General features: G+C 58.5%; 2 protein-coding genes across 10 annotated transcripts; both read left to right on the plus strand.

Moving 5' to 3' along the window:
• The first annotated feature begins 902 nt into the window (after positions 1-902).
• On the plus strand, positions 903-11,801 carry SLC26A6 (solute carrier family 26 member 6). 9 transcript variants are annotated; one of them, XM_042236263.2, is made up of 22 exons: positions 903-1,068; positions 1,163-1,311; positions 3,024-3,182; positions 3,484-3,623; positions 3,857-3,967; positions 4,490-4,653; positions 4,848-5,012; positions 5,089-5,241; positions 5,627-5,709; positions 5,794-5,941; positions 6,182-6,295; positions 6,445-6,522; positions 6,837-6,932; positions 7,024-7,130; positions 7,308-7,377; positions 8,480-8,572; positions 8,665-8,769; positions 9,144-9,239; positions 10,326-10,505; positions 10,892-10,946; positions 11,201-11,337; positions 11,536-11,801. In XM_042236263.2, exons 3-22 carry the CDS (start codon positions 3,064-3,066, stop codon positions 11,548-11,550), a joined length of 2,229 nt encoding a protein of 742 aa, XP_042092197.1. In that variant the 5' UTR covers positions 903-1,068; positions 1,163-1,311; positions 3,024-3,063; the 3' UTR covers positions 11,551-11,801. The 9 variants fall into 9 exon arrangements, 8 of the variants coding, with proteins under 8 accessions (XP_042092197.1, XP_042092195.1, XP_042092196.1 ...); XM_042236261.2 differs by having other exon boundaries at positions 903-980; XM_042236262.2 differs by lacking the exon at positions 1,163-1,311.
• A 2,223-nt stretch (positions 11,802-14,024) lies between these two features.
• TMEM89 (transmembrane protein 89) lies at positions 14,025-14,883 on the plus strand. The gene is made up of 2 exons (XM_004018482.5): positions 14,025-14,318; positions 14,682-14,883. Exons 1-2 carry the CDS (start codon positions 14,025-14,027, stop codon positions 14,865-14,867), a joined length of 480 nt encoding a protein of 159 aa, XP_004018531.1. The 3' UTR covers positions 14,868-14,883.
• The last annotated feature ends 2,095 nt before the right edge of the window (positions 14,884-16,978 follow it).

Raw genomic sequence — 16,978 nt, forward strand, 5'->3', positions numbered from 1 at the left:
AAATCTGAGCACTGCCCCCTCCTCCTCCCCGAGAATATTCGGCTATTTTTAGCTCATTTCATTGAAGATCTGGACCAGGTTGCAATCTCATCCTGAATTCTGTCCCATCGACTTGAAGTCGGGCTTGAAGTATGAGCACAGGGTAAGGCCCCATCAAGGCGGCAACTTGACGGCTTCCTAAGTCTGCCCGGCCTGCTGCCCTGACTTGGCATTTGCTCTGGCTCTCAAACCGACCCTAGGAACTGCCCTCAGTCCATTGACACCACTGACCCCTAGCTGTCGGGACATCCCGCTCATCAGGAACCCAGGCAGAAGCCTTTCGACCTCATGTGCTTCCTTTGGGGAGGGTGGTCGGGGGTGGGAGTGGGGGGCGGGGCTCGCAAACTTTCAGGTCTGTGTGTCCAGCGTTGAAGGGAGCCCTTGAGCCCCTCGGGTCTTAGAGACATGCCAAGTCTCAGGGGCAAAGCCTGAGGGTGGTGCCCTCATGGAGGCATGAGAGGCCCCACGGACCCGGACACCCCACGGCGAGCTAAGGCTCTGGTCATCAGCCGCGCCCCTAGACACTCTGCTCCCCACCCCGAGGGCACCCTCCGCAAGAAGCCAGGACCTGGTGTCAACCCCATACCACTGAGGAACCAGCTCAGGTCTTTAATCCCGCTTAGTCCCACAACCCGCTCAGGCAAGAGAGAGAGTTAGTCGGGCCACGAGGAGGAGCCAGAGCCAAGTCACAGGGGAAGGAAAGGGTTAAATCTCCCTCCTTAGGGTTCGCTGAGCCGGCGGAGCGTCCCTGAAGCCCCGCTCCGGCACGCTGATTGGCCCAAGCCTTCCCTGTTCTGCCCGGGGATTGGCCGCTGGAAGTGAGCTTCAGGCCTCGCCTCTGCCCCGGCCCCGCCTCTCGGGCTGTAGCGGCCTCTTGCTCGAGCTTGGGAGCTACTGCCTCTCGGATGCCCACCAGCCATGGGGCTATCGGAAGCGCCGGGGTGAGTGCAGGGCGCGGCCTCAGTTCGTCGTGTTCGAATGCCCGAGAGGCGGACCACCCCTTGGCCCCCGAGCAGGCGCCCGGCTTGGGTTAGTTAGGAAAGGGGAGGGAGTACCACCGAGTTCCGAGCAGGCATTTCCCGCCTGGCGCGCCTCTGTTTACCGCTTTGTGGATTTTCTGCAGGCGGCTGCCCAACCGTAGCGAGGGATGGGGCGGGAGCCCGCGCGACCCCAGCCCCTATAGGCTGCGAGGAAAGCCGCTCCAGCGCCGTCCGAGGGCTAGCCAGGAGCCGCCGGGAGGCGGCTGTGTGCGGAAGAGCTCCGGCCCAGGAGGTGCGCCGGTGCGGCGCGTTGGGGCCCTGGACGTGGCTGCAAGAGTGTCCATAGCGGGGGCTTGAGTACACCCAGCGATGCAACTTGTCCGGGAATGAGCGCTCCGGCCCTTCTGGGTGCCGGGCCCTCCTAGGGGGAGGGGCCAAAGAGCTAGGCCCCGCCCTCCAAGCGCGGGTTCGGCGGCGCGGGGGGGCGGCGAGGGGGCGGGAGTGGGCGCCCTGTAAGACCTCGAGTGACTCACGGAGGAGGGGCGAGGGGGGCTCAAAGATCTCTGTGAGTCTGCCATGCCAGTAGTCTCAGGATCGTCCTTGCACCCACTCCACTCCCTCCTTCCACCGGGACATCCAGGTTAGAGGCCCTTTCCAGGTGAGCTCCTGCCCGCCAGCTGGGAACCTTACCTTAGGTCAGAGCTTTTCACAGGTCAGAAATTTCCTGACAGGTTAATGCTTTCCCCCTGAAGAGGGGAGCTACTCTCCAGGTAAGCTTTCCCCCTCTGAGATCCCTTCCTAGGTGAGAGCTTTCCCCACTCAGAGCTTACCTTAGGTGAGAAGTCCCTCCTGATCAGAAGTTCCCTGGCAGGTGAAAACTTTCCCCCAGGTAAGCGCTCACTCTCTAAGAGCTCCTATTCCCAGGGGAGAACTATTTCTGGGACAGCTTCTCCCAGGTGGGGGCGCACCCAGGTAAAATCTCCTTCCCCATGCCTGTGAGTTCAGTCATGGCCTACTCGGCGACGACATGAACTGTAGCCCACCAGCCTCCTCTCCTCTGTCCATGGGATTCTCAGGGATCGCACCTGTGTCTCCTGAATTGCAGGCTGGTTTTTTTGTTTGTTTTACCACTGAGCTGTCAGGGACCCCTAAGAACTCCCTCCCCTCCACCCAGATCTCCTATTCCAGTGAGATCATTCCCCTTATTCAGATGGTAGCCACTGGGCAGATCAGAGATTCTCCCCAGGACAGACCTCACCTAGCTGGTGAAAACTTACCTGTCAGGGAAGAGCTTCTTATTAGGCGAGATCCTCCCAGAGATCATCTTCTCAAGTGAGATTGTCCCTCATTAATAAGGGAGCGTCCCTTTCCAGGCTCGAAAGTCTTCCCTCCTGGTGAGAACCAAGCCCCTGGGTTTCCCATATGGGGCCTCAGTTGTCTACCACCTGGACCGTGTGACTGGAGCCCTGCGGGCAGTCTTAGCCCCGATGCTTTGCTTTTCTTAGAGCCGCCTCCTCCTATAGAGAGGCTTGCCTGCTATGCTGGATTCCTCCTCCCGTGTCTGCACTCTCAGACAACACGCACTGGGCTCGTGGGGCGGCTGGATAAGGACTCAGACTGGTGGGGATTGGCTGGCGGAGAGCAGGGGTTGGGGGAGGAGGCTGGGAGGAGCAGTCAGCCTGCAAGCTAGATTGGCGAACAGCAAAGGCTGGGCAGCCACACCTGGGCCGAAGTGTGGCTTATGCTCATCCTGCTGTCTCTTTGTGGGGGACTTTGGCCCAGCGAGAGTTTTCCACTAGCCAAAGTTCAGGTACTGCCCCTGCCTGGGCGTGGGCCTTGGGGCCTGCAAGAGGCAGCTAGGGGGTTGGACCTGTCTAGATCTTGAGACCTAGAAAAGCCAGGTGGGGCATCCTCCAGTCCCGGGTGGAGGTCTAGGGGTGGCTGGGCCAGGTTGTGCCCTCACTGTTTCTGGCCTCACCGCCCCCTCACCCCCACACCCACCAGAGAGAGGGACACGCAGGCACTGCTGTCCAGGACGCAGGCCATGGAGCTGAGGCGGCGAGACTACCATGTGGAGCGGCCGCTGCTGAACCAAGAACAGCTGGAAGAGCTGGGGAGCCGGAGCCCAGCACCAGTGACGCTCCAGTGGCGAACCTGGTTTCGGTAAGGTTGACAGTGGGCCCTGGCCAGAACCGAGGGAGCCCCTGCCTCTGATACCTACTTGGGCTTGGGCTTGGTGGCTCAGTGGGTGAAGAATCTGCCTGCAATGCTGGAGACCTAGGTTCAATTCCCAGGGTCGTGAAGATCCCCTGGAGAAGGAAATGGCAACCCACTCCAGTATTCTTGCCTGGAAAAATGCTGTGGACAGAGGAACCTGGTGGGCTGCAGTCCTTGGGGGGTCACAAAGAGAAGGACACGACTGAGCAACTAAACCAGCACCTAATACCTACCCTGGTGTCCCCAGGTGCTCCCGTGCGCGGGCCCAAGCCCTTCTGCTTCAATACCTCCCGGTTTTGGCCTGGCTCCCCCAGTATTCTGTGCGTGACTGGCTTCTGGGTGACTTGTTGTCTGGCCTGAGTGTGGCCATTATGCAGCTACCACAGGGTAAGCCGCACTTGACCTGGAGACTGTACCCTCAGCCCTTGGATGGTGATCCTGACCCTTCAAGGCCTTAGCCTGTGGTCTGTGCACCCCACCCCCACCTCAACCCTCGCCTTCCCCACGGCCCAAAGCATGACTCCTGCCCCTGGGACTATGGTGCATGACCCAGGGGCAGCATTTCCGCATCCTTTCAAGCCCCTGACCTCAAGTCTACATTGCTACCATTCCACCTCTAGGCCTGGCCTATGCCCTCCTGGCTGGACTGCCCCCCGTGTATGGCCTCTACAGCTCCTTCTATCCTGTCTTTGTTTATTTCCTGTTTGGCACTTCCCGGCACATCTCTGTGGGTGAGTGGAGCCAGGCCTAGCCTTGCAGGAGCATGCCCGCATTCCCCATGGGGGCAGGGAGAGGGGGCACTGAGCAAGGCAGAGAGACCTAGGGAAGAGGGAGGGAGGCATTGGTGTGGGCATTCTAGGTAGGACTGGGCCTCTGACCATGAAAACACAGATTCAGATGATCAGAGGCCCTGACCCAGGAGGATGTGGTGGGTGAAGCTACTCACGGGGCCCAGACTTGGCACAAGCCTGGAAGCCTGAGTCAGGCCTTGCGCCCTTCCCCATTCCACTTTTCGCTAGCGGAGCTGTCCTGAGTCCATGGACACAGCCTGGGCAGGGGAAATGATGCTAGGCACCCTCAAGAGCCTTGGAACTTGGGGTGCATACCTGACCGTCAGCACTGCCCTCCATTAGCACAGCATAGTCTGCAGACATTTGTCTAGAATTGGTGTCTCCTGGTCGCTCCCTTAAGACCCAGAATCCAGGGCAAGCCGTGTTCTCCCTTCTTCAGACCACCCTGATCTGCCCCTGCAGGCACCTTTGCCGTCATGTCCGTGATGGTGGGCAGTGTGATGGAATCGCTGGCTCCGGACGACGCCTTCCTGCTGGGCTTGAACTCCACAGTCAACGTGACAGCCCGGGACGACACCCGGGTGCAGCTGGCCTCCACTCTCAGTGTCCTCGTGGGCCTCTTCCAGGTGCAGAGCCATCAGGAGTACATGCCCCTGACTGCCAATCCTGCCCCGCACCCCCACCTCACCCCATCTGACAGTTTCCTCTGAGTGTCTGACCATCACCGCCCCCTCATCGCTCATGATCTCACCTGCCCTGGGCTCTGCCCCGGCCACCTCTAGGACCCTCACCTCCCCTGACTGTCCCGTGCACCCCACAGGTGGGACTGGGCATGGTCCACTTCGGCTTCGTGGTCACCTACCTATCAGAGCCTCTGGTCCGAGCCTACACCACGGCCGCGTCTGTGCACGTGTTTATCTCGCAACTCAAGTATGTGTTTGGCCTCCATCTAAGCAGCCGCTCTGGACCGCTGTCCCTCATCTATGTGAGTGAGGGCAGGGAGGAGGGACGGGTGGATGGGCCCGGACCGGGAGAGCTGGCCGTGACCCTGCCCCCCTCAGACAGTACTGGAGGTCTGCTGGAAGCTGCCCCAGACGGTGGTCGGTACCGTGATCACTGCCATCGTGGCGGGAGTGGTGCTCGTGCTGGTGAAGCTGCTGAATGAAAAGCTACGGCGACATCTGCCCATGCCACTCCCCGGGGAGCTGCTCACGGTTGGAATTCTGGGGGCCCCTCGGGGGTGGGGATGGGGTGGGGGGTGACGTGGGGTACGGGGGTGGTGGCAGACTGGGGGAAGGGTAAGTGAGGAGAGTCCCTGCCTTGTGGGCACCCCCCAGGTATTTAGAAACTAGCTGGAGTGGGGACTGAAGACGGGGTGGTGGGGAGGGGGGAGCCCCAGCAGACCGCTCCTGGCAGCATCTCCCTTTTCTCAAAACGGTCAGTCGTGTGCTGCTCTCAGCCTATTGCTGCCTTCTCCCCACCCCTCTGAAGGTTTCTCTTCAGGCTTCTTGCTTTACCCGGCAAGTGGTTTCTCTGATTTCTCCCCCGCTTCACCGCGATGGTGCCAGGCCCTCCCCTGACCCGGTCCTTTCCCTGCAGCTCATCGGGGCCACAGGCATCTCCTACGGCGTGGGCCTGCAGCAGGCATTTGGGGTGGACATCGTGGGCAAAATCCCCGCAGGGTGAGCTCCAGCCCCTGTGGGGTCAGGGAGGGTTGGGCGGCCAGGCCCAGAACCTTCCTTTGGCCTCACTGATGCCCCTCACAGGCTGGTGCCCCCGAAGGCCCCCCACCCACAGCTGTTTGCAAAGCTTCTGGGCAATGCCTTCGCCATCGCTGTGGTCGGGTTCGCCATTGCCATCTCGCTGGGCAAGATCTTCGCCTTGAGGCACGGCTACCGGGTGTACAGCAACCAGGTCTGGGGAATGGGATGCGGGTCACGGGGTCCCCAGACCCCAGCCCCTGGGAGGGGGTAGGGGGATGGAGTACCAGGCGGGAGATAGGGAAAGAGCACACAGATGTGCGGGGGCCGCGTGGGGGACTCGGGACAGTGGCCGAGTCTTTGTGGCTGCAAAGTGGATGTGGAGGTGGGGGTGCATAGGCCTGGACACCCCGCACCACTAGTGACGTGTGCTCGCTCCTCACTCCCCGCTCAGGAGCTGGTGGCTCTCGGCCTCAGTAACCTCCTTGGGGGCATCTTCCAGTGCTTCCCTGTGAGCTGCTCTATGTCTCGGAGCCTGGTGCAGGAGAGCACCGGGGGCAACACCCAGGTGGGCATAGGTGTGCCTCTGTGGGCCTGCTGCTTTGCTGGGTGGTCCTCCCCCTGCTCCCCCTCCCCTGGCTCCCCCTTTTCCCCCCGGCTTTCCCCACTTCTCTCCTGCACTCCAGCCCACCCGCCCTGCTTATACCCACTCCACAGGTGGCTGGAGCCGTCTCCTCCTTCTTCATCCTCATTATCATCGTCAAACTGGGAGAACTCTTCCAAGACCTGCCCAAGGTGAGCCCCTAGCCCACCCAGTCAGGCCTGAGGGCCTGGGCCAGGCCAGGAGCTCAGAGCAGTCCATCAGGTCCCAGGAGATGGGGAGGGATACAGGGTCAGGCTGGAAATCTCTGGGGAGAGATTTGGAGTGGAGGGGCAGGAGTAAAAACTTTTGAGCATCAGAGCGCAGGCGTTAGGTTCCGAGGGAAGGTGATTGGTGTCATTGAGGGTCCTACCAGGCGCTCCAGGACAGTCTGGCTCATCCAGGGGATTCAGGGTGGTGAGCAGCCAGCACCTCTCACCAGCCCCTGGTGGCCCTCCTCGTCCCCTAGGCGGTCCTGGCCGCCGTGGTCATCGTGAACTTGAAGGGCATGGTGATGCAGTTCACCGACGTGTTCTCCCTCTGGAAGGCCAATCGAATGGATCTGGTGAGATGCCTGGGACGCTGGGGACGGGGTCAGGGCCCTCAGCCCCAGTGACCCTGCTGGAGTCTGTGGACCACGACCCTTCTATTTGCAGCTCATCTGGGTGGTGACCTTTGTGGCCACCATCCTGCTGAATCTGGACCTCGGCCTGGCAGTGGCAGTAGTATTCTCCCTGATGCTAGTAGTGGTCCGCACCCAGATGTAAGTCACCCCTTTGATGTCGTCCCCCCCATTCCAGCTGGTGAGGGGACGAGGTCCCCACTGGCTTCCTCCAGCTTTCCCATATCTTGCGGCGGGAGGAGACCCCAGGCTTCTCAGAAAGCCCCCATTGCCCCCTCTCCTAACGCCCCCTTCTTGTGGCACTGTCTCCTTCTACAGGCCCCACTACTCTGTCCTGGGGCAGATGCCAGACACAGATATTTACAGAGACCTGGCAGAATACTCAGGGGTGAGCAGCAAGGGCTAAGCCAGGGGGTGACGCGGATGGGGAGGGATGGGGCAAATGGGATCATCTCTTATCAGCACCTTCCATGCCTGGCGCAGGCAAGGGAGTGGGGTGGGGTGCTAACGGTGCTTTGGTCCTTGAAATTTCAAGAGAGGAATTTGGGGTCCCCCTACACATACACTCAGAGTGTGGGCCTTGGGCCCCAGGGGTGGGATCCGTCTCGGAGGCAGCAGTACAAGCCCCGTCCTGCAGAAGAGGCCTGGGTCAGGAATGCAGAGGGGCAGGATCCAGGGCACCAGGATGTAGGGAAAGTTGTTTCCGGATCTGATCAATGGGGTTACTGTCCTTTACCTCCTGAGAAGCTTCACGCCACGCTCTGAGAACAAAGGCGGGGGCTCTGGAATCAAACCAGCTCATTTCCTCTGATGGAGACTTGAAGGTTGAGCCCAGTACATGAGGCAGAGTGGCAGGGTGGGTGGGGGGGACATGCGTGGAGGAGCTCAGCTGGCTGGCAAGGGAGGTGGGGGAAGCGGGGGTTGGGGTGGGCAGGGACATGGTTCAGGCCCAAAGGCCGGGCAGAGACCTGGAGTGTCCTGAGATGCGTGGGAGCTGGGGAGGCCTTGGCTGGGCTAGCAGCTGTGGAGGACCTCTGTCTGCATGCAGGAAACAGCCCCCCCAGTGCTAGGGTTGGACACCCAAGCAGAAGCTGAGAGCCACTGAAACCTGGCCTGCCTGCAAGGCTTTCAGGATCATAGTTCCCAGACCAGGGATCAAACCCATGCCCCTGCAGTGCAAATGTGGAGTCTTCACCACTGGGCCACCAGGGAACTCCCCCGGCCTGGGTATTGGCAGAAGGACTGGGGGATGGGGTGGGAGAGGTTGAGGACCCCCTGGAGGAGGAAAAAGAAGCTCTGACAGACCCTGCTGAGGGGTCAGGATGACCTCACCAGCTCCAGGGCATGGGCCACAGGCTGGGCCTTGTGTTAGCTGGGGAGCAGAGGGCTGGGGTGGCAGGTATCGGGGCACACGGGGAGGAAAGAAAGAAGGGCACTATGCAGCTAGGAGGGACGAGGGCTCAGCCACCCCCTACCTGACCTGTCCCCAGGCCAGGGAGGTCCCAGGCGTGAAGGTCTTCCGTTCCTCAGCCACTGTGTACTTTGCCAACGCCGAGCTCTACAGTGACTCACTGAAGCAGAGGGTGAGACCTGGGGTCCGCGGGCCGAGGGCGAGGGGCCGAGGGTCCCTCCTCTCTTGCAACCTGCACACCCCTTGCGCTGTCCTTTGCTGCAGTGCGGTGTGGATGTGGACTACCTCCTCTCCCAGAAGAAGAAGCTGCTCCGGAAGCAAGAGCTGAAGCTGAAGCGACTGCAGAAGGAGAATAAGCTCCCCAAACAGGCAGGGCCCTCTGACCCCTCCCAGCCTGCCTCCCAGACTCCTGGCTGCTCACCCTCATTCTTCAGCCCTTCTCCTCGCTCCCTGATGCCCCCAGGGACCCTGCTTTCCTCCCCTGGCAGGTTAGGGCTCTAGGGGGAGTCTGATTTTTTCTCCCACCTCCTAAGCCAGTGGTGGCATGAACCATCACGGTCTTCTTCCCATAGTGGGTCACAACGCCACAGCCTTCAGCCTGGCTGCTCCAGGTCCCAAGCTTCAGTTCCTGGTCCACCTACCCACCTGCAGAAAGCCAGGGGACAACGCCAGGCCTGCCCAGCCTGATTGTCACCTGACATCTCAGACACCTCTTTCCCGGCCCACCCCCTTTCCCGGCCTAGGCTGCTGCCTCCAAGGGCACATCCATCTCCATCAATGTCAACACTACTGTCGTGGACATCGAGAGCAACAACGATGTGGAGGGCTCCAAGGCCAAGGTGAGACTGGAGGGAGGGGGCAGCTTCAGGGATCAGGGTGCCCAGGTGATCCCGGGAGGAAGTCCATGGACCTACCAGCTGTGGGTTCAAAGTTGTCGTGCCAGTGGCAGGAGGAGGGGAGCGATGGATCCAATATTCTGCAGGGAGACCTCTCGTGATATGCCATAGACTTCTGCTTGGGGTCTCCAGTCTGTAATCTGATGCCTGGACAAAGACCTTGAATTTGTGGATCCCACAAGACTCCACAGTCTGTGCTCATGGACAGCGGGGAAGGGGCTGGGCGTGTGGGGAAAATCTGGGGTCAGAGGGGACGCCAGTCTCAAGCAGAGACTCTGGTAGACGTCAAGCAGGATGTCTGCATGAGCACGTGTGTCCGTGTGTCTCTTCTGCTTTGCTCCAGCACCGCCTAGCCACTGCGCTCTGGCCCCCTGAAGATGGGGCATGGTCTCCTGATCCCCTTCCTTCTTTTTTCTCTTTAAATAATTTTTATTTGCTCGTTTGTTTTACTTTTGGTCACGCTGGGTCTTTGTTGCCGTGCGGACTTCTCTAGCTGCGGAGGGTGGGGGCTACCCTTTGATGCGGTGCACGGGCTTCTCACTGTGGCGCTTCTCTCGCTGCGGAGCGCAGGCTGTAGGCGCGTGGACTTCAGTAGTTGTGGCACGCGGCTTAGTTGCTCTGTGGCACGTGGGATCTTCCTGCATCAGGGATTGAACCCATGTCCCCTGCATTGGCAGGCGGGTTCTTATCCACTGTACCACCAGGAAAGTCTCCCCTTCCTTCTTAAATGTCCCTATAAGCGTGGGCCCAGGTGGTAGCAGAGCACGGTCTGTGTGCTCCCCAAGTCTGGGTGTCCTCCCCTGGGTGTCCCCATGTGTCCCTCCTGTCTTTGCATACCAGCTCCCCGTGTCCATGTCCTCCCGTGTTCCCTGCGTACCCAATATATATGTGCATTTGCATGTATGCGCTCACGTCTGATTGTGTGTCTCCACACATCTGTGCGTGTTCCCTGCCTGCCCCTCCGCTCCCTGCCCGCCTGCCCTCTCGCCCTCACCATGGGTGGCCCTTGCAGCGTGTCTGGTTCCCCAGGAGGCGAGCGCAGGGACTGAGCTAGAGGAAACAGGAGCCTGGGCTCCAGAAGATGCCAAAGCCTCAGACATGTCCTCGCTGAAGGCCCTAGGCCTGCCTCAGCCAGATTTCCACACCCTCATCCTGGACCTGAGCTCCTTCTCCTTCGTGGACACTGTGTGTCTCAAGAGCCTGAAGAATGTAAGGGGCCAGGGGCGTCCCTAAGAAGGGCCTTCGGGGAGGACAACCCTGATCTTCAACCCTGACCCTAAACTAGCTCCAAGAGCCCTCTGAGCCTGGCCCCCCGCCCGCCCCGAGCTACCCCTCTGAACTCTCTCCCCCAACCTGCCCTGAGCCCCCCTCGGAGCCCCTGAGCCCCCCTCTGAGCCTGGTCCCCCACCCCTGAGCTACCCCTCTGAACTCTCTCCCCCAACCTGCCCTGAGCCCTCCTCGGAGCCCCTGAGCCCCCCTCTGAGCCTGGCCCCCCACCCCCGAGCTACCCCTCTGAACTCTCTCCCCCAACCTGCCCTGAGCCCCCCTTGGAGCCCCTGAGCCCCCTCTGAGCCTGGCCCCCTTTTGTGCCGCAGATTTTCCGTGACTTCAGGGAGATCGAGGTGGAGGTGTACATGGCCGCCTGCCACGGTGCGTGGGGTGGACACAGCGAGAGAGGTCCGGGCAGGGGGTGAGGGTTCTGGCCAAGGAGTCTGCCGGTCAGCACAGGGAAAAAGTCTTTCTCTGAAACTGGAGGTCAGAGGTGTCCTGGGAGGCCGGGGTCAAGGGTCACGAGTTGGGGATTAGCTGTAAGCCACAGAGGTGATGGTTAGGGGGACGTTCTGTCAGCGCCTGGGGGTTCCTGGTGGCTCTGGAGTCAGGAGAGACCTACTCGTTGCCCGCAGCTCCCGTGATCAAGCAGCTTGAGGATGGGCACTTCTTCGACGCTTCTATCACCAAGCAGCATCTGTTTGCCTCGGTCCATGACGCTGTCCTCTTTGCACTCCAACAGCGGAGGTCCAGCCCCGTCGACCCTGTTTTGGTGAGTTGGCCTCTGGCCTGCTGAGCTCTGTCTATCTCCTGCTTGTCCCCTCCTGACCCCATTTTGGGAAGTCCGCCCTTCCTGGATGACTTAGAATGGCTCTGTCCCGCGGGGACCCACCGCCTTCCCCTCCTGCCTGGAGAGAAGGCTATCCTCTGGAAACTGACAGGACCCTCCTCTTCTCCTCTCCCTGCCCAGGTTACCAAACTCTGACCATGCTGCCGTTCCGCCTGAGACTGCCTGCCTCTGCAGGTTTGACAGGGTGCCTGTGAGAAACCCCGCAACCCTGGGCTGCCTCCGGACGTCACCAGGAGTCCCCTCCGTGCACGCACACTCACACACAGAACTCAGGGATGGAGGTCCTGGGACTCCAAGTTCAGTGCTCTAGGCTGGGGATGAGACACTGGCCAAGTTGGAGGAGCAAGCGTGTTTTTAACCTCAGGAATAAAGATTTGTTTGCCTGATACCAGGGTCTGCTGTGGCTTGCTGGGGCGAGGGTGTGCTCCGCAGTCCCGGCTTCTGACCCTTCCTGCACCCCAAAGTTGGAACTGGAGTCAGAAGTTGGGGAAAGGTTTGGGGAGGGCAGGATCAGGCAGGGGGAGTGTGGGGCGAGGGAGTGTGCAGCTGGGGTCCAGGCCCAGGGCAGGGGCATCCCCGTCCTCATCCCGCACCCCATCATCCTCCGCTGCATGCAGCCCTTGGCACCTGTGCCCTCATCTATAAAGTGGCTGGAATCAGAGCTGCTTCTCAAGAATGACCTGTTCACAAGGACACCCAAGCGGGTGAGGGAGGCCAGGTGCCACTTGGCAGCCCTGGGGGCTGTGCTGGGAACACCTGCGGTCAGTCACGGGTCTGCAGTGAAGACAATGTGGGCATTCCCTGGCGGTCCCGGGGTTAGGACTCAGCTTTCACTGCCAAGGGTGAGGATATGATCCCTGGCAGGGAAACTAAGATCCCACCAGTCACACAGCACGGTGAAAAGGAAAGAAGAATGCGCGTGATTGATTCACTTGGGGAAAAATTGCCTATTCCTACAACTAGACTATCTGGACTTGGCAGGTCACTGTTGGCCAAGAACCACGTGTTGATTTCAGCCATAAAACACTGACGTCTGGGTGTGCGGCCCTGTGGACAGCAATGGTCCTTTGGGCCAGCTGATACTGAGTGGTCAGGGCTAGGGTGAGGGGTCGAATCTTTCTGGGCGTCTGTCCTCCTCAGGAGAGAATGAGAATAGTACCCTCTTCATGGGTTGCTCAATGAGTGTTCAGTGAGCGAATGCCACAGTTAGCTTGCGGCAGCGCTAGATCACGTCACCTGCCGAAACACGTGAGCCTGCCCTTTTCAGGTGCTGGGCCTGTGGACGGGGGCCCCCCCTTGCCTGGCTGTCTCCTTCCTGGCCTTCAGTGCCTTGCTCTGTGTTCACAAATCATCTGTCCTTGCCTCCACCCCCCACATCCTTGCCCAGGAAGTCAGGGTGCTTTTTCACTCGGTCACACTGCCTGTCACGATGTCACAGTCTCCAGCCACAAGGAACAGTGCCTGGCACCTGGAGGTGCTGGGTAAATACTGGTCAAGTGAAGCGTAGGTGCTGGAGTGGAAGGGAAACCACACACATAGACCTGTAGATACAGGGAGACTTTGTGTCTTGCGCTGTATTTTTTTATTTTTTTACAGATTGAAGGTCTGTGGCAACCCTGCATTGGAGCCAGTCTATTGATAACCATTTTTCTAACAGTTGCTCACTGTGTGTCTCTGTTACATTGTGATTCTCACAATATTTCATACTTTTTCAATTTTGTTATATTTGTAATGAGGATCTGTGATCAGTGATCTTTGTTAGTGTTATGACTTGCCAAAGGCTCCAATGACGGTTCTCAATTTTTAGCAATAAAGTGATTTTTCTTTTTTACTAAGGTATGTACTTTTTCTTAGACATAATGCTATTCCATGCGTCATAGAATACTGTGTAGTGTAAATGTAACTTTTATATGCACTGAAAAACCGAAAAAAGTCATGCGACTCGCTCTGTATTTTGTTTGGTGGGCTGGGACTGAAGCACAGTATCCTTGAGGTGTACCTGTACTTAGAGATGCTTTGAAGAAAATAAAGCAGGGTCACGTGGGAGAGACGGGACTGTGTTACCCAGGATGGTTCTAAAAGGGAGGCTCAGGGAGCAGGTGACGCTTGAGTTGCCATCCAGTCATCTTTTTGGACAGTGCTGCTGGCGTAGGATGTGTTCAAGGAACACCAGCGTGGTCTGCATGGGTCAGCAGGGGAGACCAGAGCACGGAGCGCCTCACAGGCCAGGGCGAGCCTTCAGGCTTTTTTCCTGAGAGTACGCGCCCGCATTTTTGGGTGTTCACAAGTGGTCCTTGGGGCTGAGTCTGGGAAGCAGGGAGCATGTCTACACTCAGCTTGATCGGCCTGTCGCTGGTGGAGAGCCGCATTAGGAGTTGTGGGGGCTAGAATTTTAGGGGTTGGATGCTAGGTGAAGAGGAGGGGAGAGGGGGCATGCCTTCGGTTCTGGACCCCCAGCCTGCCCCCCCATCCCGTGGTTCCTGGCCGCGCTGCCCCTCATGAAATGCGCGGGCCCAGCCGGAACCTCCTGCCTCACCTGCTCCCCCGGGGGAGGGGTGTTTGCCCGTTGCCAGGCGCCCAGGTTCTGGCCCCTGGCACTTGCCGCAGCCATGCTGCACACGCACTGCTTCCTCCCATGGCTGCTTCTGCTGACGAGGCCCATCTGCACCCACGCCTGGTCACGGCCCATGTGGTACCAGGTGGGGCTGGACTTACAGCCCTGGGGGTGCCAGCCACGCAGCCTGGAGGGTTGTGAGAGCAGCCTGGGCTGTCCCGGCTACTGGACGGGCCTGGGGACGAACCGCATCTACCCAGTGGCTGGGGTCACGGTCACCACGACCATGATGCTGATGCTCAGCCGTGCGCTGATGCAGCGGCGGCGTTCACAGGCCTCTAAGAGCGAGGTGAGCCGGGCTCCGTCCCCACTGCCTCCTACCTCTGTTCCCACTCATGTCTCCTGCCGCCCTCCCCACCCTTCACTTCCTCCCCAGGGGCCTTACGTCTGTCCACAGCCAACAGTCCCTGGCCATTTCCTGTGGGTGGTACCCTATCGCATCCTCCCCCTGGCCACTTTCCGTGCTGGGGGGTACCTGTCCCGTCTTCCCCCTGTAATATCTCTAGCCCTCACCCAGCCTGCATGGGCCCCACGACCACACGAGGCCACATCGGGCTGCTCCCTGATCCTCCATCACCCTAAGCCCCCACTTCCCAGCACGCCTCCGTCCCTTCCCTGTGTTCTCACTCCTGCCTCTTGGTCCTGTCCTCAGCATCCACAGCTGGCCTCCCACCCTTGCACCACTTGGAAACGACAGCGCCCGATCTCAGACCGCGCCCTCCTCCTCGGCGTCCTGCATATGCTGGATGCCCTCCTGCTCCATATCGAGTGCTACCTGCAGCGTCTGGCCACCCAGCAGCGCTCCCAAATAAAGGGGACTCCCGCCCAGACCGGGTGACCCAACACTTTCCTCTCTCTGCCTGGTGGCTCGTTGTGGCTTGTTGGACAAGGCTCAGGCCAGTGTGTCTCGTTCTCTCCAGACCTGTCAGGACCTCATGCCCCTTTCCTACTTTTAGATCCAGCAGACCCATCGAGGCCTCAGTGCCCCTCAATGGCGGGGCAGGTGGGGCCTGGGCTGGCTCACACTGCTCCATGCTCCCCCCATCCCAACTCAGCCCTCCTCTTTAGGGATCACGCTCACAAATACAACTGCTCCTCTGGGGCTTCTCAGGGGTCCCCAGTGTGGTGGGGAGGAGATTTGGCCATCAGGGCAGATGTGGGTGGTCCAGGGAGGGCAGCCCAGAGGTGACCATGTGGCTGAGTCAGCTAGGGCTGCTGGTTGAGTCTGTGGGGCCTGAGCTGGGGCTGGCGGTTAGAGGGTGGGCCCTGGGAGCCTTCATCTTTATGACATCTCAATCACGTGGAGGCACCTAAGTGGCTCTTGCTCTACGACCCCTTGGAAGTGGGATGAGGGCTCCCCAAGGGACCTTCACCACCCCCTTCTTCCCTTCCTCCACCATAGGCTAGGCATCAGGATCTCCTGATGTACAGAAGAGAACTGGCTCCTCCCTCACCCACTCACAGACAGGGGAGGGTGGAGGTGGTGGTGAAGCAGACTCAAAAAGGCAATTTCTCTGCAGAGAGGTATGCTAGCCCAGTTGGGGTGGAGCAGGGCTGATTGCTGGGACCTGAAGGATGAGTGGAGTGATAAGAGGAGGAGGAGATCTCCAGGCAGAAGGATAAGCACGTACAAGGGCCAGATGGGGAAAGAGACTTTGACCTGTTGCAGGAACTGTAAGGTGGTCAGGATTTCAGGGGAGAGAAGGAACTCTGAGGCACAGGAGAGAGCAGGCTGGGGATGGGGGCCGGAGTTGGTCAAAGAGAGTCTGTAGTAGGCCAGAATAATAGTCCTCAAGATATCCATGGAATCTATAAATATTTTACAGTCCATAGCGGAAAGGATTTTTGCAGCTGGAATTAAGCTGAAAGACATTACAATGGGAAGATTGTTCTGGATTATTTTGGTGGGCCCAGTGTAATTGCATGAGCCCTAAGAAGTGGAAGAGGAGGGCAGGAGAGTTGGTCAAAGTGTGTGGTAGTAATCCTCTGCTGCTGGCTTTGAAGATGGTGGCAGAGATCTTCCACCACCCAAAGAGCCAAGGAATCCAGCTGGCCTCTAGAAGCTGGGAATGACCCTCGGGTAACTGCCAGCAAGAAAACAGAAATCTCAGTCCTTCAACCACCAGGATCTTAGTTCTGCCAACAACCTGAATGACCAAGGGCACATACTCTGCTTGAGCCTCCAGAAAGAAACAACAGCCCTGCTCATGCCTTGATTTTAGCCCAATGACATCCATATTGGATCTGGGGCCTACAGAACTGTGAGATAATAAATTTGATTTCTTCTAAGCAATTAAGTCTGTAGTGATTTGTTGTAGCAGCAGTAGAAAGCTGCTATGGATGTTGGTATCAAGAGTGAGAGGTACTGCTGTAACAAATCCTAAAAATGTGGAAGTGGCTGCGGAATTGAGCAGTGAGCAAAGACTGAAAGGATGTCAGCACAATTGTTGTTGTTCAGTTGCTAAGTTGTGTCCAACTCTTTGCGACCCCATGGACTGCAGCAGGCTAATCCTCCCTGTCCTTCACTATCTCCTGGAGTTTGCTTAAATTCATGTCCATTGAGTCGGTGAACATAACAGAAAAAGACAAAAGTGTCTTCAACCAGCTGTTAGCCGAAATGTGGACATTAAGAATGTTGCCAGAGAGGGCTCAGAAGAAAAATAGGAACATGTTACTGGAAACTAGGAGTAAGAGGAATCTTTGTTAAATAGTCATGGGAAGCTTAGTGGAATCATAACCCATATTGAATGGAAAGCAGGACTTGTAAATGATGAACTTGAATACTTAGCAGATGAAATTTCCAAAGGAAGTGCTGAAGGTGCTGCCAGATTGCTTCTTGCTTCAAAATGCTGCTGAAAGAAATTAAAGAAAATCTAAATAAATAGTCATTCCATGTTCTTTGATTGTAGGACTTCATACTGTTAAAATGGCAATACTACCCAGAGTGGT

Source organism: Ovis aries, chromosome 19, assembly GCF_016772045.2.
Source record: "Ovis aries strain OAR_USU_Benz2616 breed Rambouillet chromosome 19, ARS-UI_Ramb_v3.0, whole genome shotgun sequence".
NCBI classification, from domain to species: domain Eukaryota; kingdom Metazoa; phylum Chordata; class Mammalia; order Artiodactyla; family Bovidae; genus Ovis; species Ovis aries.

Coding starts and splice junctions, on each gene's coding strand:
- TMEM89 (XM_004018482.5), top strand. CDS start 14,025: ATGCTGCACACGCACTGCTTCCTCCCATGGCTGCTTCTGCTGACGAGG. Junction 14,319..14,681: donor CACAGGCCTCTAAGAGCGAG/GTGAGCCGGGCT, acceptor TCCTGTCCTCAG/CATCCACAGCTGGCCTCCCA.
- SLC26A6 (XM_027957669.3), top strand. CDS start 958: ATGGGGCTATCGGAAGCGCCGGG. Junction 981..3,023: donor GGGCTATCGGAAGCGCCGGG/GTGAGTGCAGGG, acceptor CACACCCACCAG/AGAGAGGGACACGCAGGCAC. Junction 6,933..7,023: donor AGGCCAATCGAATGGATCTG/GTGAGATGCCTG, acceptor TTCTATTTGCAG/CTCATCTGGGTGGTGACCTT.